This window comes from Gastrolobium bilobum, unplaced genomic scaffold (assembly GCF_033153095.1).
Source record: "Gastrolobium bilobum isolate Gb01-03AN ecotype WA unplaced genomic scaffold, APGP_CSIRO_Gbil_v1 utg3492, whole genome shotgun sequence".
Taxonomy (NCBI): Eukaryota; Viridiplantae; Streptophyta; class Magnoliopsida; order Fabales; family Fabaceae; genus Gastrolobium; species Gastrolobium bilobum.
Genome location: NW_026898051.1, coordinates 279,850 through 295,163, shown reverse-complemented (window position 1 = coordinate 295,163; position 15,314 = coordinate 279,850). Strand labels below are relative to the sequence as shown.

General features: G+C 35.1%; 1 protein-coding gene across 1 annotated transcript; it reads right to left on the bottom strand.

The window, feature by feature from the left end:
* Positions 1-623: 623 nt before the first annotated feature.
* Positions 624-13,227, bottom strand: LOC133312443 (amino acid permease 8-like). Its single transcript, XM_061513634.1, has 7 exons — positions 13,155-13,227; positions 3,710-3,943; positions 3,527-3,620; positions 2,917-3,134; positions 1,951-2,084; positions 1,137-1,368; positions 624-1,042 (listed from the first exon to the last, which is right to left on the bottom strand). Exons 1-7 carry the CDS (start codon positions 13,225-13,227, stop codon positions 624-626), a joined length of 1,404 nt encoding a protein of 467 aa, XP_061369618.1.
* Between the last annotated feature and the right edge of the window lie 2,087 nt (positions 13,228-15,314).

The window sequence follows — 15,314 nt, the reverse complement described above, 5'->3', positions numbered from 1 at the left end:
ATATTGTTTGTAATACGCAATATTGGTGACAACATATCATCTTAATAACTGAATAAGGGACGAGGATAAAAGGTGGATATACATTTTACGTACCATTTATAAAAATCCTTTTTACTTAAGGGGGTATTTGTTAGAGTAAATTTTTTGGTAATTCTATTTATCTACTTTTGGTACAAAGTTTCTGAAATTCTTTCTGAAAGTTTTGTTTTTTGTACAATTTTTTTCCAAAATGTTCTTGGAATTTCAGGTGTTAGAAATTTTTTATATTTTTTTGGGAATAATATTTTGACCTACTAAATAGTTTTTTGATAATATTTTCGGGAAGATAACTTTTACACCATATTCCTAAAAATCATAATTGTAAAATAAAAAGAAAAATATCCTTTACCACACTCCCTAAGTTTACATAGGGATTACATGGTAAGTACCAAACTGTTTTCATTTTTTCCCCCTCCTAAGCGTATAGTCTGAAAGTTCTGTCAGACATAGACAGTAAGCATACTCGGCTTATTAAGTTATACTGTTATTGTATTTAGAGGATCCAAATCCACAGTTTCAAAAGAAAAAAGAGAGGATCCAAATCCATAATACATTGACTCATTGAGACAGTAAAGGACAGTATACTATTCCTTATACATAAAGGGCTTGTATTTGCCAAGAGATTGACCCAACCCACGAATGGCTCCACATGCTGCAGCCAATGACACAAGCAAGCACACAAAGCTCAACATTTGATGTCCAAACCATCGAATTGTTCCTTTTCTTATCTTCTGTTTGACAATGAACATCTCCACTGGAAAATATACCACTGTAGGCCAAAACGCAATGGCCCCAAGAAGGGCAATCATGTCATTAAAAAAGGGCATTGCCATGGCCATCACAGTCACCACCACCACAAATATGGACCTCCAAATTAGCCTAAACAAATTGATGCTGAATTTCAATTTCCCAATGCTCACATGATTCTCTCTTGTTACAAAATTTGAACTTGGAAACTTCTTGAAGGCCAACATTTCAACTCCACGATAAAAAGGTTGGATAAGTACCCGCCCACATTAATTTATTCAAAATCAGTGGCCATTTCACTTTAAAAATGAAGATTTAAAAAAGGAACATTCATGCTGAATTTGCATTATATACCTGATATGCTCCAACTAGGTGCACTATGATGAAGACATTGGCCAAGTCCACTAGCCAGAAAGGTTTATGAAACCCAGAGCTCATGAGGATGCTGCCAGGAGTGTCTGAACCAAATGCAGCGTATCCAGAAGATGCGCACAAGAGGAAGATAACTGTCATCGTGAATATACCTATACTGTTTGCCTTCTTCATCACTTTATTTTCTGGGGGTGATGACTTTAAACTATCCTGTATTTCATAAAATGTAACGCCAAAATGTCCAATTATAGACTTCGTTTATCAATAAGAGTAATTGTCAATATTTTAGCACATTCATTGAATTATATATAGGAACTGAAAATCTACCAAAATACCATCTTCATTTTACTACGAAAATGTTACATAGTGCAGTAGATCTCTAATGCACCAATCATCTCTACCTATCAAAATATTTTCATACACATAAGTATATCACTTTTATTTTTGGCTATAAACTATGTCCTAAAACATTTTGACTTGTGAAATGACAGGGATAAAATGGTCGAATGAGAGTAAACTAACCAAAAGTTGAGTGCCATTAAATTATAAAGTAATTAGCATTCATACAAATAACTTCGCTTTCAATTGGCAATATATAATGCAAATTTATACTAAGATCCACCATAGAGTGATTGAGTAGATGAAGTTTGGTATTATGTTCGATTATTAATAAATCAGAAAAAATGAAGTTTGTGATAGGAGACAAAAACACAGCGTAGTAAGAAAAAAAAAGAAGGCTTATCTTATTCATAGCATTTTTTTTTTGGGATACAATTCATAGCATCTTCATACCTGTATATCTATGGCAATTAGAGTATAGGCACTGGCAAGTGCAACATTTCCAAGTGCAACGAGCATATTCCACAATCTGTCTGCTGAACCATGCCTCTTGCTGCCCCCTAAAAAAGAGGTACTCCTTCCATTCCCTGTTCCATCTTATAATTAATTACATCTTTATTTTTTCTTTTTCATTCATATTCCCGGAAAAATTTAGAGCGGTACCTACAGACCTGGAGAGGATTTTTGGTGGACCGGGATCATTTTTTTTTTGGGGTGCTCCTTTTATTAATTATAGAAAATTTGTAGAGACATGGATGGAAATAGAGAAAACAAAAGGATAGAGTAGAAAAAGAAAATTTCACATTTGGACAAGGACCATGTGATCCAAGACCACCGTAACTTTTCTCACAGACCTGTACGATCCTGTTCCATCGTACATAGGCCCAGCCCATCTTTCAACAGTAATAGCTTCTAGACTTGTATTTGTTTTTTTACATTATATAATCTAGTGATTTCATCTCCAATATCCTTTAAAAGAAATCTACCATGCTTTTAGTGCTTTTAATCGCAAGCAAGATATTGCGTATATTTTACAATTGCTTAATTAGACCCAAATTACTAATGACTAATTTATATATTTTTCATATAACCATTAATTTTTGCTACTTTTATCACTGACAATATATTATCATTTTATATTTATGCATATACAAAATAATTATAACCATATTGAGTAAAAAACTTCTATTATAATATTGAATATACTAGTAATTAATAATACATATTTTTTTAAGTACTTGACGTTGTCTTAAATATAAAAAATAGGCAGAACGTAATTAAAGTCAAATTTATGTTTGTCCCCTCAGTTATGACTTATGACACTACCAATTGGCAGTATTAATACAAATGCCAACTACTTAATTTATATAACTCAAACACGAATGAGAAAAGAAGGGAAAGAAAGTCGAGTAGAGTAACCTTGGATAACGGTTGCAAGAGAAAGTCCAATACCAATGAATGCGTACCCAAAAGACATGATAGCTGCTAAGATTGAGAGCCAAGACAGCTTGTGAAAACTGGGGATTTGGGACAAAATGATTTCAACAATTCCAACACTAATCATGTATGGATTATTAGAAAAACGGCACGGAGCTCCAATCCCATTCTTGTGGAAGCAATTGGTTTTTTGTATTGTCCTGAAATATGCAATTAATATCAATAAATCGCGTTGAAATTATTGTAGCCTCACAATAAATAAATAAACAAATTCTAATTATAGCTCATAAAGTTGCATCGATAATAGCTCAGGTATGTTAATGATATTTTTAGCATATTAAGAAATTGTTCCCATAAAGCCACTATGATTGATTTAGTAGTGAGAAATTTGACTAGTTTACATTAAATTATAGGTTCAAAATTTAGAGCTACCATTGTATAAAAATAAAATAAAATTGTTTCCATAACAAAAAATTTAAAATTTATCTTCCACTTTACTTAACTATCAAAACTATTTCGCTATGCCAAATTAGTCTTTTGCTAGTGTTGTAAATGCTGGGAATGTAATATGAAGAATATAAAGAGAACTTACACCACACTTATAGATGTTGTTATTGTGTAGCTAATTGCACACCCAGCAAGGGTAACATACTGGACCAATCCACAAAACACATACATTTTTCCACCTAAAAGATAGACAACAGAAGAATTGGAATTGCATTAATTGGACAAAGTAAAGCAAAGTAATCAGAAGTGGTGTTTAATGTTTAAGCACCTAAGTGAGTTTTGACAGCCTCCATGTAAGAGTAGTTCCTCTTGCCAGTGACAGGGTCTGGTGATCTATAACAATCGGCTACAAGATTGGAAGTGTAGAGCGTAACACAGGCGAAGATTAAGATACATGAAATGCCAAGGATCCATCCTAACTGGGCCATGGCCCATGCTAAAGACAGCACCCCAGCCCCTATCACTGCCGTTACGATATGTGCGCTCGCTGTCCCCACGGTACCTACTTGTCATCCAAATTAAACCCCTCATGTCATCATCTTCTTACAAATGAATTCGTTTTTTTAAGTCTTCCTTAACAATAATATTCGTCTTCAAATAAATCATAATATTTATTTCTTTAAGTACACCTATTAAATGTTCATTAACTAGTATCTTAGTTTAATGCCTTACTTCGGCAAACTACTTTAAGTTGGATTCATATAATACAAGTCATTTTACTACGTCCATTATAATACTAACTATTTTAAGTTTTACATATCATTTTAAAATTTTAATTTGGCTGAAGAATATTTAGTACATTCAAGTTTGAATTATTTTTTAATTTTCAAAAAATAAATTTTTTAAAAAATATTTTTTTAAATTAAAAATAAATGAATAAAAATTATTTATAATTTTAGAAAGTATGATAAATAGATTCATCAAAAGTTAATAGTTATATGAATTTATTTAATTTTTTATTTATCTTTTATATTTTTTTTGTCAACTTTTGATTTAGGTTTATACAGAGGCAGACTCACTCTCTTGCCTGTGTCTGCACATGCAGACACAAAAATTTGAGAATTTTTTTTTCAAAGGAGTGGGTGATTTAGGTCAAATAAAAAAAAAGATTGAAAAGAAAAAAGTAAATATAGGCCCAACTATGGTAGTTAAAATCAGGATCTTACCTAAAATCTGAAAGAGGATAAAAAATTGTGGGTTCGTAGTAATTCGACAAGTCTCAGTGAAAGGTAACTTTCTATATTTATTTTATTTGTTATTGTAACAACTTAGTTGACTCTTGATTAATTTTTTTTTTTTTATGTTAAGTTAAAGTTTTCTTTTCTTTTCTTGTTTATTTTTTTTTAATATATTTAAAATTTTCTTTAAAAAAAAATCTTCAGGGACGTTGCCCTCGAACCCCCGCCTTAAGTGTGCACGCATAATTTTTTTTTTTTGGATCCGCCACTGGATTTATATGACATAATTCAATATTTGAATGTAAATAGTGTAAGCATATGAAAAAAAAGTTTCTTTAAATTATATTGTGGGTGAAGCAAATTTAGGATAGAAAAGAAGAAAAGTGTGATGGAGAAGAAATTCCACAGAAGAGTGTGGAATGCAAATTTGGAAAGGAGAATAAAATAAGGAATTTGGGGGGTCAACATCATTAATTAAAATTTTAACAGATATGTTAATATGTTAACATCACAAAGTACAATGGGATTATTTGAAACAATTAAAGTATAAAGTTGTAATTTAAAATATGACTAAAGTTCAAGGAGATAATTATATTTTAGCTTAAAATTAATAATGAAGAAACACTTGAGAATACATTTTAAATACTAATATGTTCATAACAAGTCCCAATTTATAAAGAATTTCGATTTCGTATATGTTTAACTACATTTATTGTAGCAATCAATGCTCTCCATTTTTCAAAGAAAAACTAATTAAATGATGACATTGAATATCTCAAGATAATATAGCACAAAAAATTAAGTGATGGTCCAAATTGGGGTGAAAGTAAGTGAGGGGTGAAAATAAGTTAGGGGCTTGTTAAGACCTATAGTTTAGCCCGCCTCAGGCTAATACTTCTTTAAAAGCCGATTTAACTAAAAAATTCAGGTCTTAAGTTATTAAAAAAAAAATTAAGCTTGACTGGCTTTTTTAAAGTATAAATAGTATATTATTATTGTATTAAAAGTTTAATATAATGTATTGAAATTAAATATTTGTAAGTCTATCAAAAATTTAAATCTGTTGACCCATAAAGAATTAGGCGTGTGAATTTTTAAGAAAAAGGCATGTTGGCAGTTGGCAATTTGGCATATTTAAAAGCTTTGCAAATTATTGATGCTCACCTTTTTTTTTTTTATATACAATTAGAAATTGAACACATAACTTAATACAATCAACCCAAATTTCTCATCATTAGATCAATTCTAGTAGTTTGATACTCACCTTTTTTAAAGTATGTATGTTAGCATATTTAAAAGTTTTGTTATAAATCAGACCTTAAATAAGTTTTAAGGTCACGTCAAACATTTAACAAACTCAAGTTAAGCATTAAAAAAAAAATACCTATATCAATTAAATAGGCCCTGACCGTTTCTACTTTAAGTAATTTAAATAATATCAGGTGACACACAGAGACTCCCCCAAACTTAACTAGTATACTTAAAAAAGGAAATTAATCTAGCATACTTAAAAAAGCAAAAAAATAAAGTGCCCTACTGAAATTGGACCCATGGATAATTGTTATGAGAGATGGTGAGCTCTGCTAGGGTTTCAGGAGGATCAACTATCCTAGGGGAGATGGTTAACAAATCCAAATCGTTAGAGGAAGATGACTTATTGAGGAGGAGCATAGAGAAGCCAAAAGAAACGTTAGCGACGGAAGAACAAATGGTTGTTATGGAGGCTAAGGAAATGGCCATTGGGGAAAGATTGGCAAATGCTGGGCAAAAGAAGGTTCAGAAAAGCAACGAGGTCACACCGGATAGAAAGGTGGTATCCTATAGAGATACTCTACTCCAGTTTAATGGTTCCAGGGGTGAGGAGGAAAAGGAGGAGCATTGGATGGATCGTCAGCTACGGGAAGAGGAAGAAGATGATATCCAGGAGCAGGATATGATTACAGCTGAAGAGGATCCTTTCTGCCCCTCCTTCATATACCCAAAAGAGGTCCATAAGGAAGCTTGCAAGAAGTGGAAAAACGCACTTATAGTAAAGTTGCTAGGGAAGAGACTGAATGTCAAGTATCTTCTAGGAAGACTGTTGAAGATGTGGAGTATCTCAGGTGCATATGAATTTATAGACATGGAAAATGACTATTTTCTCTTCAAATTTTTGGACGGAAAAGATTATTCTCATGTCCTCCAAGATGGACCTTGGATCATCGCAGGGCACTATGTCACAGTACAAAGGTGGAGACCGTTATTCGATCCTTATGATGAAACACTTAAAAAACTCGCAATCTGGATCAGGATACCGGGCCTTCCATTGGAGTTCTACACATCCCAGTTGCTCTGGATTGTTGGCAACATGTTTGGGAGGACGTTGAGAATTGATCAAAATTCTATACGTAAAAAGGAAGCTAATATGGAGGAGTCTACTGAACGGGGAAGGTTTGCTAGAATATGTGTGGAGGTGGACCTCTCCAAAACATTTCTGTCCAAGTTTAAAATAGGAAGCATGGTCTTGCCTGTAGCTTATGAAGGCTTACACCTAATTTGTTTTGGGTGCGGTGGATATGGCCATAGGAAAGACAGATGCCTAGAAGTACATGGAGTGAACGATCCGGGAAGTAGGAAGGCTGGTGAAGCTAATATTCATTCATCCTACAAAGGGAAAGAAGTCAAAAGTGATAAAGAAGAACCATTCGGAGAATGGATGCTTGTTCAACGTCCAATAAGGAAAAAAACGAAACCCAGCCAGACGATCATCGAAGACTCAGGAAAAAAGAAGGTGGCGGTGGTTGATGCTACCGAAAGGAAGAAGCAGACGGGTGTTTCCAGGAATGATAAGACTAAACATAACATGGGAAACTTCCCAGTCAACTTTCACGCAGCCAGTGCAGGGGGATCGAGATTTGAAGCTCTTAGAAGTACGAGTGAAGCTAACTCTCAGCCAAACCTAAACTCTGTGCAAGCTACATCAGGAGCAGGGAAAAAGGCTAGAGCTACGGATTATCTACTCACTACTGAGGACAGTAAGTACAAGAGGTCTGTGACAGTCAATGATGGATTAGATAAAAGTAACAAGACCTATGAGAAAGGGACGGAATCTACTAGTGGTAAAGCTAAAACCGCTTTCGGTGAGCCCCATCCTGCTGAAAGGAATTTGAACAGAGAAGGGAGCGAATCTGAGACCAAGTTCTTGCCCAACCCCAAAGGACCAAAGCCCACTAAACAATGGCCCATAACACTGAAACCTGAAAGGGTCATCAGTAAACCAGCCCAAAAAATCATCCTTAACCCAAAAAAAACCCATCTGCTAAAAGAACCTCCATGCAGAGCAGTAAAATCGTAAGCTTAGCTGTCAATAGTGCAGAAGCCATGGGGATGGTGATTGCGGGAGAAACGCAAGGAGAAGATAAGGAAAATGTGAATCCTAAGTCCAAACCCCCTGATTCGCTGGAACTAATGAGGAGATTCTTGCAAACTCCTGAAGGAAAAGGAATGGACTCAATTGTATATACCGAAAGCGGTATGAGAGCGCTCTCAGAATTCAGACCATGACTCAGGTTTTTGAGTGGTTTGAGTCTTTAATTTTTATTAGTTATTTAATGATTGTGTGCAGCTGGAATGTGAGAGGAGCAGGTAAGAAAGGTCTTGCTCCTTTAATTCAAGATATCACCAAGAAATTTGGTATCAAGGTACTCTGTCTAATGGAGACCCGCATTAGTGGGGATAAAGCCAACCGGTGCATTGATAAGTTGGGTTTTAGCAACCACTTCATCCAAGAAGCTATAGGATTCTCAGGAGGTCTATGGCTCCTGTGGAATGAGGCAGAGGTTAATGTTCATGTCATCTCTGCGCATCACCAATTCATACATACCTCCTTGGCCTGGAAAGAATCAAAGAAGGAAGAGTTGTGCTCTTTTATCTATGCCAGTCCCAGGTGTATGGAGCGAAGACCTTTATGGGAAAGTCTCCAGAATTTAAACATAAACACCACTGATGCGTGGATCACAATGGGTGACTTTAACTCATACTTATGGGAAGAGGAAAAAGTTGGGGGTGCTGAGGCCAATTGGAACTCAATGAGAGATTTCCAAGCTTGTCTAGATGATTGCAATTTATCTGATATTGGTTTTAAGGGACCCCAATTTACTTGGAAGAGGGGAAGTTTGTTTGAGAGACTGGATAGGGCTTGCAGCAACGATACTTGGAATTTGAGGTTCCCAAACAGGTTCCTGAGCCATCTCCCATATTATAGCTCTGACCATAGACCCATCATTCTTCTGAATGGATTCTCTAATCGTGGCAATTGTAGCAATCGCCCCTTCCGTTTCATGGCATCCTGGTTAACTTGTGATTCCTTCCAGGAAGTTATAAACAGATGCTGGAGTGGTGAAATTAGTTGGAAACCTTCCTGCGAGAAATTCCAAGTTGAAGCTCAAAACTGGCATAATAGTTCTTACAAGGAAGCCAACATGAAAAAATTTGGCATCCATGCCAGACTTAAAGGCATTGACAACAGTCTAAGCAGATTTCATGATCCTGGGTTGGTAGATACTCAGAATTCCCTGTGGAAGGAGCTTAATGAAATTTACCTTCGGGAAGAGATTCTCTGGTTTCAAAGATCAAGATGTAAATGGCTGATGTTTGGTGACAAAAACTCAAAATTCTTCCATTCCTCTACAGTTGCTAGAAGAAGGAGAAACAGAATTGACTCCTTGAAGAATGAGAATGATGAGTGGATAGGCGAACCTAGCCAATTAAGCACGATGTTGGCAACCTTTTTTGAGAAGCTTTACTGTGAAGATGTGTTCAACAAGCCTAGCTTCCCCGTGAAAGGTGCCTTTCCCGTGCTTCGAAACCAAAGTTTGAGAATGTTAACTGTGATGCCTTCGGTGGAAGAGATAAAGCAGGTGATATTCCACTTTGGAGCCTTTAAGGCTCCTGGAGCTGATGGTCTGAATGCCCTATTCTTTCAAACTCAATGGAACAAAGTGGGAAAAACGGTTTGTGATGTTGTGAAGGAAGCCTTCCATAACCCTGCTGGTGTGGCCTCCATCAATCAAACACTCCTTTGTCTGATCCCCAAAGTAGATTGCCCTGAATCAGTGAGACAGCTTCGACCTATTAGCCTGTGTAATGTGATCTACAAAACAATTACAAAGCTGATCTCAAACAGATTAAGACTCCATATGAATCACTTGATTATGCCAAATCAATGTAGCTTTGTGAGAGGTAGACAAAGTTCTGATAATATCATCATTGCCCAAGAAGTCTTCCATTCCATGAGCTCGAAGAAGGGTAAAAAAGGGTGGATGGCCATTAAAGTAGACCTGGAAAAAGCTTATGACAAGCTAGACTGGGGCTTTATCAAGGATACTCTTCAGGATATCAAAATCCCTGACTCTCTTATTGATCTAATCATGAGCTGTGTTTCATCTTCCACTATGAATGTTTTGTGGAATGGTGCCACAACTAGAGAATTCAAACCGTCCAGAGGAATCAGGCAAGGAGACCCCATATCTCCCTACCTTTTCGTTTTATGTCTAGAGAGATTGGCTCATCTCATTAGCCTTGCTATAGATCAAAAAGAGTGGGAGCCAGTTAAGCTAAAGAAGAATGGTCCTCCAATCTCCCATCTATTCTTCGCTGATGATCTCCTTCTATTTGGAGAAGCTTCATCTAAGCAAGTTAAAGTCATGAAGCTTGTATTGAAGTGCTTCTGTGATTCTTCTGGCCAGAGTGTTAATACTGAAAAAACTCGAGTTCTTTTTTCCAAAAATGTCAACCATAACCATGCCAGGGAGCTAAGCAACGAGTTGGGGTTTGGTTTAACAGGAGATTTGGGGAAATATCTTGGGGTTAACCTACACCACAAAAGGGTTACTAAAGGTAGTTTTAGTCATATTCTGGAAAGAGTGCAAAGGAAGATGGGAGCTTGGAAAAGAAAATCTTTGTCCTTTGCAGGGAGGAATGTTCTTGCACAAACAGTCCTATCAGCTCTACCTATGTATGCAATGCAAACGAATATGCTCCCTCTTGGAACTTGTGATGCAATAGAGAAAGTTACTCGTAGCTTCCTATGGAACTCTAAAAGTAATGGTAACAGTATCCATAAAGTCAAGTGGAACAAGGTCTGCACTGTGAAAGAAATGGGAGGCTTGGGTCTTAAATCAATGAGGGATACCAACAAAGCTTTTATGATGAAAATTGGCTTTGGAATCCTCACCAAAAAGGATGCTCTGTGGGTCCAAGTACTGGAGAACAAATATCAGATTAGCAAGGACCCAATCCCTACCCTGAAGACTACAACTATGGGATCTAATCTCTGGAGAGGAGTGGTAAAAGTCTAGCCTGAAGTTCAAAGATGCTCCAGAATGATGGTCGGAAATGGTGAGAACACTAGGTTTTGGTTAGACCACTGGATCCCAAATATTGAGTGCTTGAAAGATGTAGCTCTAGGGGAGATTCCTGAACAACTCATCCAAGGGAATGTCGCTGAGTATGTTACCCCTGAAGGTTTGTGGAACTGGCAGAAAATGGCCAACCTTATTCCTGTGGAAGCTAAAAGATCCATTGATAGCATGATGCCTGCAAACCAGGAAAATGGTATTGATAAAGTAATTTGGACAGAGTCCAATGATGGTTGTTTCTCTGTCAATTCTGCTTACAGAATCCTTCAGAGAAATGAGGAAGAGATGGCTTTCGTGAATTGGAAAAATCTCTGGAAATGGGATGGTCCTAGTAGGATTAAATCATTCATGTGGCTTCTGGCAGGTGACAACTTATTGACAAACCAGCAGAGATTTATTAGGCATATTTCTGATTCAAGTTCATGTCCTCGTTGCCATGCTCAAACAGAAAGCTCCCTTCATGCAATTAGGGACTGTACTTGGTCACAAAGTATTTGGAAAGCGCTGGTTTATCCCCCCAAATGGCCCTCGTTCTGTCTGGACTCTTTAGAAGACTGGATGAATGAAAACTTGAAAATCGGATCAGAAATCAATAGCAACAGGAACTGGCCTCTTCTTTTTGGTATGGCTTGTTGGTGCATATGGAAGGAAAGGAATGAGTTCATTTTTAATGGAGTGAAACCAAACATTCAGAAAAGCCTTGGTTTCATCCGTAAGCAATATGAGAACTTTAATGCTGCTAAAGGTACTCTGGTAAAAGGAGGGCTTCATCACATTCCACCCCGAAGCCAAGAAATCAAGTGGAATCCTCCCCTAAATGGTTGGGTAAAGTTAAATGTGGATGGAGCCAGTAATTCACACAAACTCAAATCCGGGTGTGGTGGAGTAATAAGAAATTGCAATGGAGATTGGCTAATTGGTTTTGTCAGAAACCTGGGCAAGGGGAATGCCTTCAGAGCAGAAATTTGGAGTATCCTGGTTGGTCTTAATGTTGCTTGGGACCATGGATTTAGGAACATTATTTTGGAAGGGGACTCTACCCAAGTTATACAATTCATTGAGCAAGCTGATCATGACAATCATCCTTTAGCTCATATAGGTAACTCTGTTCGTTGCATGCTAGACAGAAATTGGTCAGTGCAGATTATTCACTCTCTAAGGGAAGGCAATGGTGTGGCTGACTGGTTGGCTCATAAAGCTTTATCAGCTGGAAAGACTGTGCAGATCCTTTTGTCCCCTCCTGTGGGGTGTAGGAATTTACTTAGTAAGGATAGTTTGGGTGCTGGAACCCATAGAGTAGCGTTGTAACCTTTGTTGTTTTGCTGTTATCCAAAAAAAAAAAAAGCAAAAAAATTAATGATCTATTTTATTTTTTTTATGTATTAGTACTTTTTAGTTATGAAACATTTATTTTTTTATTTAATATTAATCATATTTTAAATGTTTAATAACCAGCTATGTAATAAAGGTACCGTATTAACTACCCATTAAATACATTAAATGAGTGAAACAAACACACCCTTTATTTTTGTGCACGGGCAAACTTAACTCTCCAATGCTAGTTGTCTTTTATCGATGGGGAAGGATGGACCCGAGCAAAAGCACCTAGCCTCTATATTTGTTGAAGTACATTCTGAGAGGCATAGGTCTCTTGTGTCCTACCCAGTTAAACTCTCTCAAAATATAACCCAAAGGACTAAAACCATGGTTAAGTTCGGTTTGAATTCAATTTAATTTCAAAATAGTTTTTTATTTTCAGAATATTTTTTTTATATAAAATCTGTTTTGTAAAAATAATTTTAAATATTATATTTACTTTTTAATTTTTAAAATTAAATTTAGAGAATATATTTTAATTGTTTATGTGGTGTTTTAACTTTGAAAACAAAAAAAAAAAACATCAAAAACACTTGTTTTATTAACTAGTCTTAATTTTCAGCTTTTGACTCTCATAGGCATTTTAATTATATTTTACACACAAAAAGTAAAAAAAAAAAAAAAAAAAAGGTGGTGAAAAAGCTTGTGCATAATTCAAGTGGTGGTAAAGCTCAAGCCAAATAAGCTAAGAGATTGTGAAAACGAGACGATAGAATTGCATGCAGGAAATTTAGAGAGAGTAAAGAAAGAGAATTTGGACCTGTTCTTTTGGGCCTTCCATCATCGTCAAAAAGAGCACTCGAAACTTCACTAACACCGGATTCCACTTCCATATCTTCTCCTTCCGATCAAACGAATATTGATCCCGAAACAAAGTTGAAACCTTTCTTAATTCGATGGTTTAGGTGGTGTAGCTAGCCAGAATAAGAGAGTAATTAATAATTATTTGTAATAAGCATACTATAAGCAGGTAGAGGTAGTGTGGGTGTGCATACCTTAATTACAAGAACTCAAATGTCACTAGAATGTTAAACGGTGATGCTCTGAGATCATTCAGTACTCCCCATCTGAACTAGAATATCTAAATGTGTGTGTGTGAGAGAGAGAGAGTTAGCTTGAGATTTGCGCTATATATGGAGCAAACGCACTCATTTATAATAAGTATATTAATTGCCACAATTGTTGGACCCCCGTTTTTTTTTTTTTTTTTTTTTTTGTGTGTGGATAAAACACATGTATACTTTATGAAAGATAATAATGTTCGAGCCGGAAACATTTATATCATCGTGAGATTAATAGTTCTCCTAGAATACCTTACTCAAGGGTACCCATTTCTTTGATGATCTACCATTCATGAAATTAATCCATTCACATTTGACAGTTCTCAACTTCTCATACTAAGTTGCTATCGAACCTCTCTAATTTGATAAGTTTCTCATATTTAATTTCTAAATAATCTAGAACCAAAATATCACTTGGATGTTTAACATTAGTTAAATATGTGTGTGTGTCTTTTAATATGAATTTAACTCTATATAATAAAATATAGTCATCGTTTTTGAGGAAGAGATAATTTTTTTAATGTACTCTCTCTCTCTTTTTATCTAAGTTTTATAAAATTTCCTAAAAATTATATATAGTATTTAAACTAATTAATAAGTAATTATAATAATTTACATCAATCATTTTAAACACATATTAGCTTTTTTTAAATATGCATTGTTGTGGCTATTAACTGACAAATGAATAAATGAGGCTCATGCATTTATCATGTCCTAGAACTAGAAGTTACTATTAATAATTAAATAATAGAAAAATAAAATAAAAATAAGAAAACATTAAATACATACGTTTTACCATAAGAGATGTTATAACCTACATCTGGCTCCTACAATTTTTTTAATCCAATCCAATTTAATTTGGAATCGTATGGGTGGCTCTCCAACATCATTCTAATTACTTAATAAATTTGGAATAAAAAGGTAAAAGTATTGAATATTTTAAACGTAACAATTTTATATATCTTCAAAATATAACATTACACCTTGACATAATTCAACGGTCAAGATTGACTAAGATCGTGACTATTAAATTTATTTTAATTTAACAAATTTAAGTTAATTTTTTTTAAAAGAAACATATTATTTAATAATCATTATGTTTGGAATGATTTGTTCAAGTTTTGATGTATTTAATTACCAGCAAAAACTAACCAAGATTTTCTTACACACTCTAAAGCAGTGTTTTAAAACTCGGACCGGTCATCGAACCGGTCGAGGTACTGGTCACGGGTTCAACCAGTTTTACTGTTCACATATTAAAAATATAAAAATATTACTTATATTAATAAAAATTCATATAAGAAAAATATCAATGAGCTTCAAGAAATAAATTAGTTTTCAATGATAGCAAATATTATATACTTCTAAGCTTCTAGCTCTAGACCGTATCCTTATATTGGATTAAACCATGCAATATAAGTTAAATGCACTTTTTGTGCTTGACATGATACGGATAAATTAAATCATGATAGCAAATAGTATGCATGAAATATACACTATAAGAAAAAAGTGTCCACCGTTGAGATGAGATTATGAGACCATCAGTGTTTATCACCACTTAACTTCATGAGATCATTATAAGATGCAACTAAATTACATAAACGAACTACACTAATCTAAAATACCTTATTATTTTCACCTTACTTTTAATCATATTCATCATAAAATATGAATATGATTTAATTCAAGAGTTCTTATCAACAAAAAAAAAATTTACCCGAAAAAAGAAGAAGAAGGAAAAACCGGTTTAACCCGAGTCAACCGGATCGCCGAGTTTCGGCCGGGTCAACCGGTCCAATCCGGGCTAACTGCATAACCAGTTCAACTACTCGTTCGGACCGGGAAACCCACCGGGTCAC

Bases quoted from the DNA above. Each gene is read 5' to 3' on its own strand.
- LOC133312443 (XM_061513634.1), bottom strand. From the start codon at position 13,227: ATGGAAGTGGAATCCGGTGTTAGTGAAGTTTCGAGTGCTCTTTTTGAC. The intron at 3,621-3,709 runs GTGCTTAAACAT...TCTATCTTTTAG, and splicing joins GGCTGTCAAAACTCACTTAG to GTGGAAAAATGTATGTGTTT. The intron at 1,369-1,950 runs GTATGAAGATGC...TATGAAATACAG, and splicing joins TAATTGCCATAGATATACAG to GATAGTTTAAAGTCATCACC.